A 13,965-nucleotide genomic window follows, 5' to 3' on the forward strand; every position below is an offset into this window, starting at 1 on the left:
CGTGCCAGGTCATCTGTAATTCGATGGATACGCAGGAATTGCGAATATGGTAGGCCTTTGATGGTAGTGATGGGATGTTGACTCTTCGCATGTAGAGTCGCATTCCGATCTGTACTCTTTTTATACAGGCAGGTGCTAATTTTGTTGTTTGAAATCGAGATCTCTACATCGAGGTAGTGCACAGTGGTAGGTGATAACTCATAGGTAAATTTGATTGTTCCAGCTTGACCATTCACTTTGGCCATCAGATCATGGAACAACAACTCGTCTCCAGTCCATATTAAGAGCAAATCGTCTATATATCTTTTGAAGAAAAGGATGTGTCGTGCAATCTCTGGATCCGTGAAGAAGGCTTGATGTTCAACGGCGAACATGAAGGCGTTGGCGAATGCCGGTGCCACACAGGATCCCATGGCACATCCTTGCATTTGTAGGTACCACTTGCGGTCGAATAAGAAGTAGTTCCTCTTGAGTGTGAGTTCTAACAAGGTCATCACCAAATTCAAATCAGGTCCTTGATATAATACATTGTCCGTGAGAAGTTTACGAACAGCAAGTAACCCGGCATCATGCGGTATATTGGTGTAGAGGGAGACTACATCAAGGGTACAAAGAAATGCATTGTGGGGGGGTAATGTCAGGGCGGACAGATCTATGAGCAGGCTAGTCGTATCTTTCAAATAGGTGGACTGAGCCTGTATTACTGGCTGTAGGAGGGAATCAAGGTAGGCAGAGACAGTATAATAAATGGAGTCCCTGGCCGCGATAATTGGTCGGCCTGGTGGAGAAATTGGGTCCTTATGCACCTTCGGCAAGGTGTACAGGACAGGTGCCACCGGGTGAGGCTGGTATAATGCTCTGCGGATGTAATCCAACATTTTCCCTTCTTTCACTGCTTGTTCCAGAAGGAGCCCCAATTCTTGGTTATATCTTTGAGTGGGATCTCCAGGTAGAGAAAGATATACTGCTGGGTCATTCAGCTGGCGGTATATTTCCTGCTTGTATGCCCCCAGATCTTGGATCACTATCCCGCCCCCCTTATCGGCGGGGCGAATAATGATGGTATCATCTCTGCTAAGGTCGACGAGTTGTTGTTCCATGATCTGATGGCCAAAGTGAATGGTCAAGCTGGAACAATCAAATTTACCTATGAGTTATCACCTACCACTGTGCACTACCTCGATGTAGAGATCTCGATTTCAAACAACAAAATTAGCACCTGCCTGTATAAAAAGAGTACAGATCGGAATGCGACTCTACATGCGAAGAGTCAACATCCCATCACTACCATCAAAGGCCTACCATATTCGCAATTCCTGCGTATCCATCGAATTACAGATGACCTGGCACGGACCAATGTGGATATTGACATCATGATATCTGACTTCTTGAAACGTGGCTACAACCTGGTAGAATTACTCCGAGCAAAAGAGAAAGCTCTGAGTATTCCCAGAGCAGAGACCATGACCCCAAAAACAGAGCAGACTAAGACTCCCGTGAAAAGAATACCATTCGTTCAGAGATACAATAACTCCAGTCCAAAGCTGGTCCAAGCCTGCAAACAATTGTGGCCTCTTATCTCAACAGATACGACAGTCTCTACACTACAGGACAGCACCCTGATGCCGAGCTTCTCCAGAAATCGCAATTTGAAGGACATCCTGGTACGGAATGACATTTCCAACTTCACCAAACCAGTACCCACTAATTTCCTGACTAGGAAAGCTGGATGCTATCGGTGCACCGGGTGCACAACCTGCAGTTACTTAGAGACTGGTCCATCATTTTACCATCCCCATACTGGCCGGGCAATCCCCATTCGACATATCATGACCTGCACCACAACCCACGTGGTGTACTTCATCAGATGCCCGTGTGGGCTGATGTACGTTGGAAAGACCACTCGCCAATTCCGTGAACGGATGGCCATGCACCGGTCCAGCATTCGACATGCCATTGAGGGGACAGCGAGCGCGCTTGAACAACCTGTTGCTCGCCATTTTAAGGAAGCAAGGCATGGACTGGCAACTCTTCGATATAAAATAATCGATTGTATCCCTAAAAATCTGAGGGGGGGCGACCGTGACAAACGCCTGCTCCAGTGTGAATCCCGCTGGATACATCGATTAAAAACAGTTTCCCCTGGAGGCCTGAACGACAGCATCTATCTGGGATGTTTTCTTTAGTCCAACCTGATGGATAGGGGTTGCCCTCACGTTTAACTCCATCTCCAGTATACTCAGTATATATCCCTCCCTTACCCTTCATTGAGATGTATCTTTTCTAATATATTTATAGATATACTTTTTCTGATCCCAAATATCATTTTAGTATGATATCTCGCTTCCTGACTAGGACCATCGATACATCGCATATCCAGATATATTTTGTATTCTATAAGTCAGTATGTCTGACTTGGTGATTACAGTTCTGTATTGCCTTTGCTATGCCTGGTAATTGTATTTTTGCACACTGTGATGATGGTGATCTGTCATTCATTTGTTTTTCTTTTTTCACGTAGGTGTTTCTTTTGTATGGGTGGTCGCTAGGCAACCAGCGTCAACACGTACGTACACTGCCGGGATGCACGGGAGCGTGCTCGTCGCGGGAGCGTGACGTCGGAGGTGGCGCCGGATCAGGGGCGGTCCTGACCGACGCCAGAAACGAACCCGGTGGGCTGCGGCGGCGGCGTGGTGTCGGGCGACAGGTATTTATATCAGTGTTTGTTTGATGTTCTTTGTGATCTTGAAAACGGTATTAAAACCGAAACGTCGATCTGACACAGAGCGTCATTGATTCTTTTGCTGCTAAGTCCCACGAGTGCCGGGTTATCCACTCCCCTTATATATATATATATATATATATATATATGGTATAAATACTTCCCACATACATAATACATATAAGTACATATATCCTGCTGATTCATAGTCGTTGCATGACACTGTACTGATGATGGATTTAAAACTGAATATTATACATTTTATAATTTTCTTGTGTTGTAATCTGCATGTAATTATCTTGACCTGTTAAATGTATCAGCCCTATACAATTACACAATCTTATAATTTGTCCATCAACTTCTTGAATATAGGGGGTGCTTAAAGATCTTCCAACACATAGAACTTACTTGCATGCAAGTCCATTTTGCAGATGTCATTTTCTACATTGCTGTTAGTGGATTTAGAGCATATTTGCCAACTCTCCTGAATTTTGTGGGAGATCACAAATTTTGGGAGAGTTTTCCTGGATACTGGGAGAGTGTGTAGCCCTCATGCAGGCCGTCAGTGGGATGGAAGTATGGTTGGGAGTATGGTTGGTCACTGAATGATATTATTATGACCTTGTCCTCAATGATATACTCAGGGGTGTAGCTGGGGTGATAGAGGGTGGGGGTTGTTAGCCTAATGAACTACTTGTATTCTATGGGTGTCTGTGTTGTTATTTCAACATTCTTATACAAGTGAACAGTAAGACCCAGCATGCTGGGTCTTGTAGTTCACCTGTATTAAGCAATGTGTTTAAATATAGTTGTGCACACATCAGCCCGGCGTCCATTACCCTGGCTGGGACACCAGCTTCAGCCCTCGATGGGCGAAACCTGGAGGGGGGACCCCTTTATTAGAACCAGGGCCGGTCCAAGAGTCTGGAACCAGGATCGGTCCAAAAGCCTGGTGCTGGTTTCTTAAATACGGGGGACTCCTACACATTTTGACCCCTGTATTTTTGACATCAGGACCGGCTCAATATGCACAGGAGGGGAGACCCCACGCCATGTTTTTTCTTTATTTTCACTTTAACACATTTTTTTGGGCCAGAACCATGCACAGATCTCACTGATAGTTCTGTCAAACTCATCTGCCAGAACCTTGTCTATTTTTTTTTTGTTGTTGTGATATTTGGTAATGTTTTTTAAAAAATCGCACCCTATTACATTTGCGAGTTGTATACTTTATAAAGGGAAAACTTCTGGATGCGAATTGAAGTGTGAGAAAAAAATCGACAGGTCAAAATGTGTGATTTTCTCAGCAAAAAGTGCAATTGTTACCTCAATTCGCATCCTTTTACATGTGCGATTTTTGGAAAACGTGCAAATTCGGACATTTTTACTAAAAATCACAGAAGTTGAAATGTCTCATCCTATTGCATATCACCCCATGTGTCCACAGCTTTAGCTGGCAGAGATGTCCAAAGACCCCACAAGCCTAGAGACATATGCAAGTGCCTTGTGATTGCACTACATAAAGCCTGCATTGAGACAAACATCTAACTATGGTGTGGCGGCCATTTCCCAGTGATCTGTGCATGCACAGTTGAGTCTGATAGCTCTTGTGCACAAATAGCTCTAGTGCTCAGTGGAGGTTTTTGCATGAGCAGTAGAGGTTTTTGCATGAGCAGAGTGCTAGAGAGCTCAGACTCTACTGCTCCTGGTGCCGCTGTGAAAAACTCATGTCGACCTTTTGAGTGTCAACCATGTCCATGTCGACCTTAACTTAACTTTGTGTTGACATTTAGTCAATGCCGACCTATGGCATGTTGACCATTTTCAGGTGTCAACCTAGTCACTTTCGATCATTAGTGGTCGACCCAATGACTGTCAACCTAGACATTGTTGACACAGAGACCAGATGTCGATAAGGACTGTCCTTTTAATAAATTAAATGTATTCACCTTGGCATTTAACAAAATTTCTACATTTTAATTGGAATAATACTTTCTGTACACAATTCAGGGAGCTACAGATGGAGCCGCTCTTGTTTAGAAGGGGTCTGGCGGTCAGATCACCAACTGCCAGCCCCCACCAGCCGCCGGAAAGGGGCGCACACGCATGAGATGCGCGTGTGACCCGTCCCGACGGAGCTCCCCGTCTGTCCCGCCGCCTCCCCGAGCCTGTCCGCCAGTGCCTGCCACCTCTCAACACCTGCCCTACCCTGCCCGTCTCCCTGAAGCAGACAAATGCAGGTTTCCCGTCCCCTCGCCGCCAGAAAACTGGCTGTGCCTGTAAAGGAGCCCATACACGCTCGGTTGTGGTCCGGCTCCGTCCTGTACTATGCGATGCGCGCTCCCGCGCATCACATAGTACGGTACAAAAAGTATGTGCTGCACATACTATTTGTACTAGCTACACATCGTATCGGATTGCAGTGCACGCACAATGCATGCACAAGGCATATGATCCGATACGATGTGTACTTTAAAAGTACATAACGGAGCCGCAAAACGGAGCGTGTATGGGCTCCTTAAGACGCTCGGACGTCCCAGTCAGATGGAGCTCCTCTCCGCCGGCGATTGCCAGCGGGGACATTCTGACAAGTTAGGTATCCTTAAGAAGCTTTCTATACGTAATATACTTGTTTGCCTTCCTATAATGTAATGTATGCTATTTATTTGTACACTATTTATTAAACTACTACATTAACAATTTTTTATGGTAATTGCTAATAATTTATTTTAAGGGTATTACTACCACAATGTGTAGCAAGGAAATCTACTGTATGTTACCTTGTAAAATAATAGACCTACTAAGCTTTGCTGGGTTCAGACACCAAGTTCAGGTTTTGCTGCCAACACACTTACATACAGTATAGTATTTTCTTACCTAAATCACCATCACTTCTACTCTTGTCCCTTTTTTGGCTCTTGTGTTTGCTCATATTGATAAGATAGAGAAATCTAAAAATGAAGACATAAATTGTAAGTCTTTTAAAAGTAACAGTAGCCTATGCATTACCTAAGGACATTATGTTACACTTTTAACAAAAACACACTTACATTATATAAAAGCATCTTATCTAGTTATTATTATTTTTATTATTATAATTTTATTTATAAGGCGCCACAAGTGTTTCGCAGCGCCGTACAAAGGAACAGTACAGGGAGACACAACTTGGCATAACATTGAATAAATAACAAAAATACAGTACAAATAAAGAGCGCCACAGTTCAATACACATTACAGCTTTAATGTAAGTAGTGAGGACTCAATAAACATACAACTAGAGGCTTGCTGCCAATGATGGAGATGAGTATGCGGACAAAGATGGTCACTGATTGTTGGAGTATAGGAGAGCTGTGAGTAAAATGTGAAGAGAAGTGGGCTTTGACAACAGGAGGGAAGAGGGCCCTACTCGGAGGAGCTTACAAGTAGGAGGAAGGGGAGACAGATTACAAGAGGTGCAAGCGAGTGGGTTGTGGTTAGATAGCAGGATGTAGCAGGCAAGGGGTCGGAGAACCAGCTGGTTTATGCAGTGGAAGGGTATGCTTTGACGAATAGGTGAGTTTTCAGTGCCCGTTTGAAGCTTTGCAAGGTCGGGGAGAGTCTAATGGAGCGAGGGAGTGCGTTCCACTGAAGGGGTGCAGCACGGGCAAAGTCCTGTACTCTAGCATGGGAAGCAGTGATCAGGGTGGAGGAGAGACGACAGTCGTCAGCTGACCGTAGAGGGCGGGAGGGTGTATGAATGGAGATGAGGTTAGAGCAGTGGTTCCCAAACTGTGTGCCGTGGCTCCCTGGGGTGCCTCAGGACACTTGCAGGGGTGCCCCAGGTTGGTGGTCCAGGACCAATTCAAACTATTTATGGTTAATTTTTATGGGCAAAACCAGTGCTGGTGGCTGCCTATCATGAAATATGTGTACAAACAGATGCAAATCCTGCCCTTTACCACATTAATGACCCTAAGAATCGCATATAAACCCAATCAAATTCATTTTTGGGGGGCCTAGGGGTGCCATGAAAATTTTTTGATACTCTAGGGTGCCATGATTCAAAAAAAGATTGGGAACCCCTGGGTTAGAGATATATGGAGCAATTGAATTAGAGATGGCCCTGTATGTGAGTGTGAGGTGTTTGAAGAGGATTCTGTAGGGGAATGGAAGCCAGTGCAGATTTTGTTGAAGGGGAGTGGCAGAATTAGAGCGGCGGGAGAGGAAGATAAGCCTGACTGCAGCATTGAGGGCAGATTGGAGAGGAGCCAGTTGGGATTGAGCGAGGCCGGTGAGGAGAACATTGCAGTAGTCGAGCCGTGAGATGACCAATGAGTGGATGATCAGCTTAGTTGCACAGTGGATGATCAGCTTAGTTGCACAGTGGATGATCAGCTTAGTTGCACAATGATCTAGTTCCTGGATCATGCAAAAGATTCACAATTTTTTGGGAAGATCCTACACCCAGGGCCAGATCTACCATTAGGCAGCTTTAAGACAGCTGCCTAAGGGCTACAAAATCTGGAAAAAGGGGCGTTTAAGACTATCACAAAATTAGGGATTATATTAGGAGAGGCATCCTTGTTGAACTTAATGAAAACAACATGTATTAAACTTCTAAGAGGCCACCTCCACACTTTCACCTGAGGTTTTGGACAGTCGGTACTGGAGAGTGGGTGGTGGTGGGAGCAATCAGAAGTTTTGCCTAGTGTCCTAAAAAACCTTGCACCGGCCCTACCTACACCCCTGAAAAAAATGGGCACCCCTTGCACGGAACCTGCAGTCCAGCAAACGTGCGGTCCTAATAACGTGATTGGCTATGCTGTTTACCTGGTGTGCTGTTAACCTGTTACAAAATAAAGACCAAGACTTCATTTTATACAGTGTATGTGATTCCTTGACACATTTGGCACCCAATGTGTGGCCTGCATCTCAGCTGGAATCTACGCATAGCAGAGAACCATGGGTAAGACAGCTTCCTGCTTTGAAAACTGGTAAGTTTTTTGGGGGGGTTATACACTGTGCAGCTGGCTGGGGAGCCAGAAAAGGCTGAGGCATCTCAGGGGCCAGAGACCAGAGACTACCAAAGCTTGGCTTCCAGGCGAGCTACTGCAACTTCTGAACCACCCCAGGAAACAGGAGACAAGGTGCTAGTGCTTGTGCCCACTACAGAAAGTAAAATGTAGTCTCAATGGCAAGGCCCTTATGAGATTATATAGATGGTGGGGCAGGTCAATTACAAGGTTCGACAGGAGGAGGGAGGTACAAATCTACCATATAAACCTGTCGGAACCTTGGAAAGGAGTTGCCAGTCAGCTCTCTTTAGTAGCAAACAAGGTTCCAGAATCACAGGTACCCACTGAAGTCACTCTTAGTCCTGGACAGAAACAAGTGGTGAATTTGGTAGCCAAGTACCAAAATATGTTTTCTGCCATTCAGGGAAAGACACATATCATCGAACATGTTGTAACTCCACCCAGGGTGGTCATTAAACAAAGGTTGTATCGCATACGAAGAGGTGGAAGAGATGCTATGCCTAGGGGTCATAGAGGAATCAAACATAAGCCTTTGGGTGCTTTAAGATTCTGCAATGACTTCCATAAATTAAATCAAGTTTCTGGCTTTGATTCGTACCCTATGCCCGGGTTGATGAGTTGGTAGAAAATTTAGCCAAGAGTCTGTGTCTTACCACTCTTGGTTTGACATAAAGGATATTGGCAAATTCCTTTGACAGGACACTTAGTACAAAGTGTAGCCATTTGGTTTACATGGTGCCCCAGCACCCTTCCAGAGAACTACTGTATGAACAAGTTGTTCATGTTACGGCCCCACAGGGAATATGCAGCTGCATATTTTGACGGCATTGTTATTTTTAGCTCTGACTGGGAATCACTCCTACTAAAAGTAGAGGCCGTCTTAAAGTCTCTACGGGCACATGGGTTTACAGCAAACGCTGAGAAATGTGTCATTGGTATGGTGGAAGCCAAGTATTTGGGGTACATTGTGGGCATAGACAGGTTTAACCTTAGCTTAGTAAGGTAGAAGTGGTTCTCACTTCATCTAACCGGTTACATAATTATCAGTCAGCCCCTATGCCTGCACCTTCTGGTTCTGACCAACCCTCAGGCATGACAATTAGGAGTTGATTGGCTGGTACTTTTACTCTCTCCACTTTTTTAAAACAAAATGACAGTTAGGAGCTGATTAGCTGGTGATTTATCACTCTCCATTTTATCACTTTTTGAAGCTTGAAACATCTGGCCCTTAGTATGTACCTCTCTCTGGCCCTTAGTATGTACCTCTCTGGGGTAAATTTAAAAAGGCTTCTAAAAATGGGTCATGTTGCCCATAGCAACCAATCAGATTCCATATATCATTTTCTAGGATGCAATAGAGAAATAATACACAGAATCAGATTGATTGCTATCAGCAACATCACCTCTTTAATTTTTTTTAGAAGATTTAGTAAATTTACCACTTTGTCTGGCGCTGATGCTAATTTATCCCTAATTATGATGATCACTGCAGGAGACTTGACTTTGCTAAGGGGAATTTCTATACAATATGGATAAACACTGATTAGGGTTCAGAGGCGCATTAAGAGATTAGGAGGTGTGCAGCCTCCTCTGTTTGGACCCCCTCAGACTCTACTGCTAAAAACTATTTTTTTATTGATTCCGGCAAAATTGCTGCCTACATCGTGGGACTCCGGAGAGGTAAGTATTAAAAATGGGCAAAGCAACAACCACTATAGAATAGTGCAGGTAATGGGCGCTAATGAAAATGTATATAAAAGAAAAATTTTAAATAACAATACTGATATGAACAGTTTATCAATACACTGATCTATAAATACAGGCAGCAAATCCCGTGGTGTGCTAGTGTGTATACACACCAATGTTCCTATCCCTAATCCACTAGAAAGTGAAAAGGGTCTGGGAAAAATACAATTTAATGAAAAATAGGGATAATTGCACCAATATTTTTGTATAGCACCATGGATGTATCCACCTGAATAAATAATTTCGATACAATTACATACAATTTCGATACAATTACAATATATAACAATATTGGGTGAGAGACACGCTACCTGCTCTGGAGAGTTGCATACTCCGGAAAACCGTCCGGCTTATTAGTGTCTAGCTCCCCGTCAAAAGTGATACCTTCCGGTTTGAGCTGACACTTCAACATATCTGTACCAGCACCCCGTATGGTCATCGACAGCAGACTGACTCCCCGCCAGTAACATCTGAACGCGGGTTGTAGTCAGCATTAAAGCCACCCTCCGGAACAGAGATATACCACTCCACGGGTGAGAAACTTATTGGCGGTGAGATATACAATCTATATCTATTTCGATGTTTATATTCCCTATTGGGATACTGAGTACTGTTGAACTTAGTGAATACTGCTGAATGTTCAACTAACTATATCACCTATGTTCCATATCTAAATCACCGGAATGTATAAATAGGCTGGAATACGGAACAGATCCAGAATATATATTCAGTATTTCTGATAACTGCATTCATTTGATGCTTTTATAAAATTGTCATATGACATACTTTTCTAAATATATGCTCATTATTAATATTTTACTGCGTATTTGTGCATATTATTGTTTATTGTAGGTGGCCACCTCAAATTTTATATTAAAATATTGTTATTTGTTGTAATTGTATCTAAATGATTTATTCAGGTGGATACATCCATGGTGCTATACAAAAATATTGGCGCAATTATCCCCATTTTTCTTTAAATAATATTAAAAATGGGTGCAGTGTTTACAGTGTGGGCACCCCTGGAACATTGCACCCATTATAAATACACAATTACGAGCAGACTCGATTTTAGTTTATATGTCTGCATCGTTAGACCCTACCATTTGCCTTGTAGGAATGGACAAACTGCAAAATGTGCTCTTCTGTAACAAGATAGAGCTGTACACCAAGGTACAAATATTCACACAATCGTTCTTAACTGGTGTGGATAAAAATAGAATGCCCTAATACAGCAGACCTGTGTGACTAATATCCACTTAATGTCACCAGGGCCTGGGAACAATAAACTACCGACTAGCATTTTATTTCGCTAATTTGAAATTCAAAATGCTCCATATACACAGAGGCGGAACTCAGGGAGGCAATGGAGTCATGTTCCGCTGGGCTTCCGCTCTGAAGGGGACACCTCTCCTAGCCTGCGAGTTTGAATCAGTTAATTGACAGCTCAATATCGCTTCTGTGACTGACTCCCCCTCCTGACTGACTCCCCCGCCTGGACTCAAGTGCCGGACATGGTCCTGCTTCATCCCGCCCTGTGGACCCCATACCATTTGCTCAAAAAAGGGAAGTGTAAACATGTACAGTAATTGTTTTATTCATATATGGTTTATTTATATATTTTAGTCATCTTTCTTTTGTTTATTTTATTTTGGTTGTCATACTTGTGACCATGCACACATAATATATATATTACATTGAACACGTGCTTTTTTTCTAACCTATCGTTAACCTAAAACCCTAAAGCTGCTAATTAAGAGTGCAGAATACACCTTTTTAATTATCCTGATTCCCCTTGTAGCAGACCAATAAGGTCACACCTTCTTTATTTTAAACATAATATACATAACATACATACATACATGTACATACTTATAGAAGGTGGTGTGTGAGGGACACACACCACTATTTCTATTGCCTCTAGGAAACTGGGACGACCTTATGCCACTGCATAGTTGTACAATAGATTTTGAATGCTGTCTTTATGCATGGATTATACTCTATTTATTCAGTATTATTGTATTTACTTAAACTATTCTGGCCAACTCAGCTTGGCTTTAGTTGAGCAATATGTTGTCTTCTGACCTTTAACAATATATTTAATTTTTCTGTACTAGTTGTAAATCAGACTTAGCCCATATAGCATTTTTATTCAGCTATGTGTAATATTACTGCAAAGTAGTTCTCTCTACCTGGGCCTCAGGCACGCAAAGCATAATGCCCAATAACAGTAGTAGGAATGCCAAAATCAGACACTAATAGGATAGCTCCAGGCGAACCGCTTAGCAAAGGTGGCTCACCACTGCTAATAGGATATCAGGGGTTATTCTGGTTCACTCACAAAGGCAAATTGACTCTCTAATAGACAAAACCATATGCACTGCAAGTGGGGCAGATGTAACATGTGAAGAGAGAGTTAAAGTCCATACACACTGAGCGGCTTTCCCCCTGCCCGGCGCAGACGGAGGGGGGAGGGTGGCATTGCATAGTGCTGAGCTATGCAAAGCCATCCTCATAGCCCTCATCTGCTGGTATAACCAGCAGATGAGCGGCTTTCCCGGCGATGATGCGGGAGCACGCAGCAGCACTCACCGCTCATCGCTGGTGCATACACACTGGGCAGCTTTGAGCTGAAAGCCGCTCAAACAGGCTGTTTTGAGCGGCTTTCAGCTCAAAGTCGCCCAGTGTGTATGGGCCTTTAGCTTTGGGTGGGGTTTCTACTTCAAACTGATATCTATATTGCAGTAAAAAATTAAAGCAGCCAATATAACAATATAACACCCAAATCTAATTACTAATCTAATCACATGTTACATCAGCTTCACCTGCAGTGCATATGGTTTTTGTCCATTATAGAGTGAATTTGCCTTTGCGAGTGTACCAGAATAATTCCCAACATCCCTTGTTTTATACAACAGTAATGCTGCCCATATACGTTGTGCACTGTATGTTTTGGAGTAGATCGAGTTGCATCTAGTTCAAAGCGCAGGCGTTATGCTAAAGCAGGGCGTGTTTTGAACTAGATCAGATGCAATCTAGTCAAGTACCTTGCAATATGATATGCGTGGGGTGCAAGGTAAAATAGAACCGTGTGTTGGCACCTTAAACAAACATTTTTTTAATCATTAGTATTTTATTTATTTATTAACAGTTTCTTATATAGCGCACACATATTCTGCAGCGATTTACAGAGAATATTTGAACATTCACATCAGTCCCTGCCCCAGTGGAGCTTACAATCTATATTCTCTACCACATATACACACACATACACACAGACATTCTAGGGTTAATTTATTGGAAGCCAATTAACCTACATGTATATTTTTGGATAGTGGGAGGAAACAGGAGTACCCGGAGGAAACCCACGCAAGCACGGGGAGAATATACAAACTCTGCACAGTTAAAGTCATGGTCTCATAAGTACTTTTTATGTTTTTATTACCATATGCACCAAACAAGTATTTTAAAGATACAGGCTCATTATAGTAGTGGGCTTTAGTAGACCAACTTGGGAACTGTAGCAATAGTGGGGGTGCCACAGTTCTACCACTTGGAATTAGGGAAGATTTATCTTTAAGAAAATAAATAACTTCCATTTTCTTTTGTTGTTCTAGTAAAAAATAAATATTTTGCCAGCATGCAAATTCTGTTTACCTTGTAACTACGGTAGGGAAAGGATATCCCTTGACATACTGTGCTTCACTGTTATGGAGAAGTTGGAATCATCTAATAATAATGTACTGTAGCTATGACAAATACTCCTGGTTAAATTAAAACAAGGTATTCTTTTCACATAGTAAAAACAATAGGCCATATAAAGTTTATTTATTTTTTCATTCATAGCCTAAGATATGTGTGCTATGATTTTACACATTCTTGTCTTATCTGATACTACTACCACACCTGTATCTGTCATTTTATAAAGAAAAAAATGTTCATATGAATTTACAGAATGAGAGTGTATAATATATATATATTAAGTTGCAAGTTATTAATCATTGATTAATTGCCTTTCAAGTGTCTTAAGTGTAAAGTGGCCTACACACGGGGAGATTTGCTGAGCGTTCTGAGTGCTCAGAACGCTCAGCCAGATCTCTCACCATACAGTGATGTGTCAACACTGTGTGCTGAGCGATCTGTCAGGGCCAGTGCTCTTCGGTGACAATACTAGCCCTGTCCGGCAATTAACTAGTTTTATCCAGCATAATTGCTGGTTGTCAGCAATGCGCGGGGCCGTGCCGCGCTATCGCTATGGCCCCATACACACGGATCGATGTAGCGGCATTTTCTAAGCGGTGTAGTCAGATAGCTTAGAAAGTTCCCTAAAATCGCCCCGTGTGTAGGCCCCATAAGAAACTGGTCGCTCTACATGCAAAGGGTGTTTGAATATTGCCGTTTTTTTGTAACTCATACTTGACTACTTTCCCAGTATATGTGAGAGGCTCCTAAATTGCTAGTTACTCTCATCCCCCTCACTCT

At 42.8% G+C, this 13,965-nt stretch overlaps 1 protein-coding gene across 1 annotated transcript in view; it reads right to left on the reverse strand.

Moving 5' to 3' along the window:
* ATP8B3 (ATPase phospholipid transporting 8B3) overlaps window positions 1–5,673 on the reverse strand; it is a 203,536-nt gene extending 197,863 nt beyond the window's left edge. The window contains exon 1 of the mRNA XM_083177190.1: window positions 5,600–5,673. Coding sequence (XP_083033316.1) covers window positions 5,600–5,654 — 55 coding nt within the window. The 5' untranslated portion in view covers window positions 5,655–5,673. The remainder of the gene's footprint in view (window positions 1–5,599) is intronic.
* Between the last annotated feature and the right edge of the window lie 8,292 nt (window positions 5,674–13,965).

The sequence above is a fragment of the Crinia signifera genome, chromosome 1 (assembly GCF_055691185.1).
Source record: "Crinia signifera chromosome 1, ASM5569118v1, whole genome shotgun sequence".
NCBI classification, from domain to species: domain Eukaryota; kingdom Metazoa; phylum Chordata; class Amphibia; order Anura; family Myobatrachidae; genus Crinia; species Crinia signifera.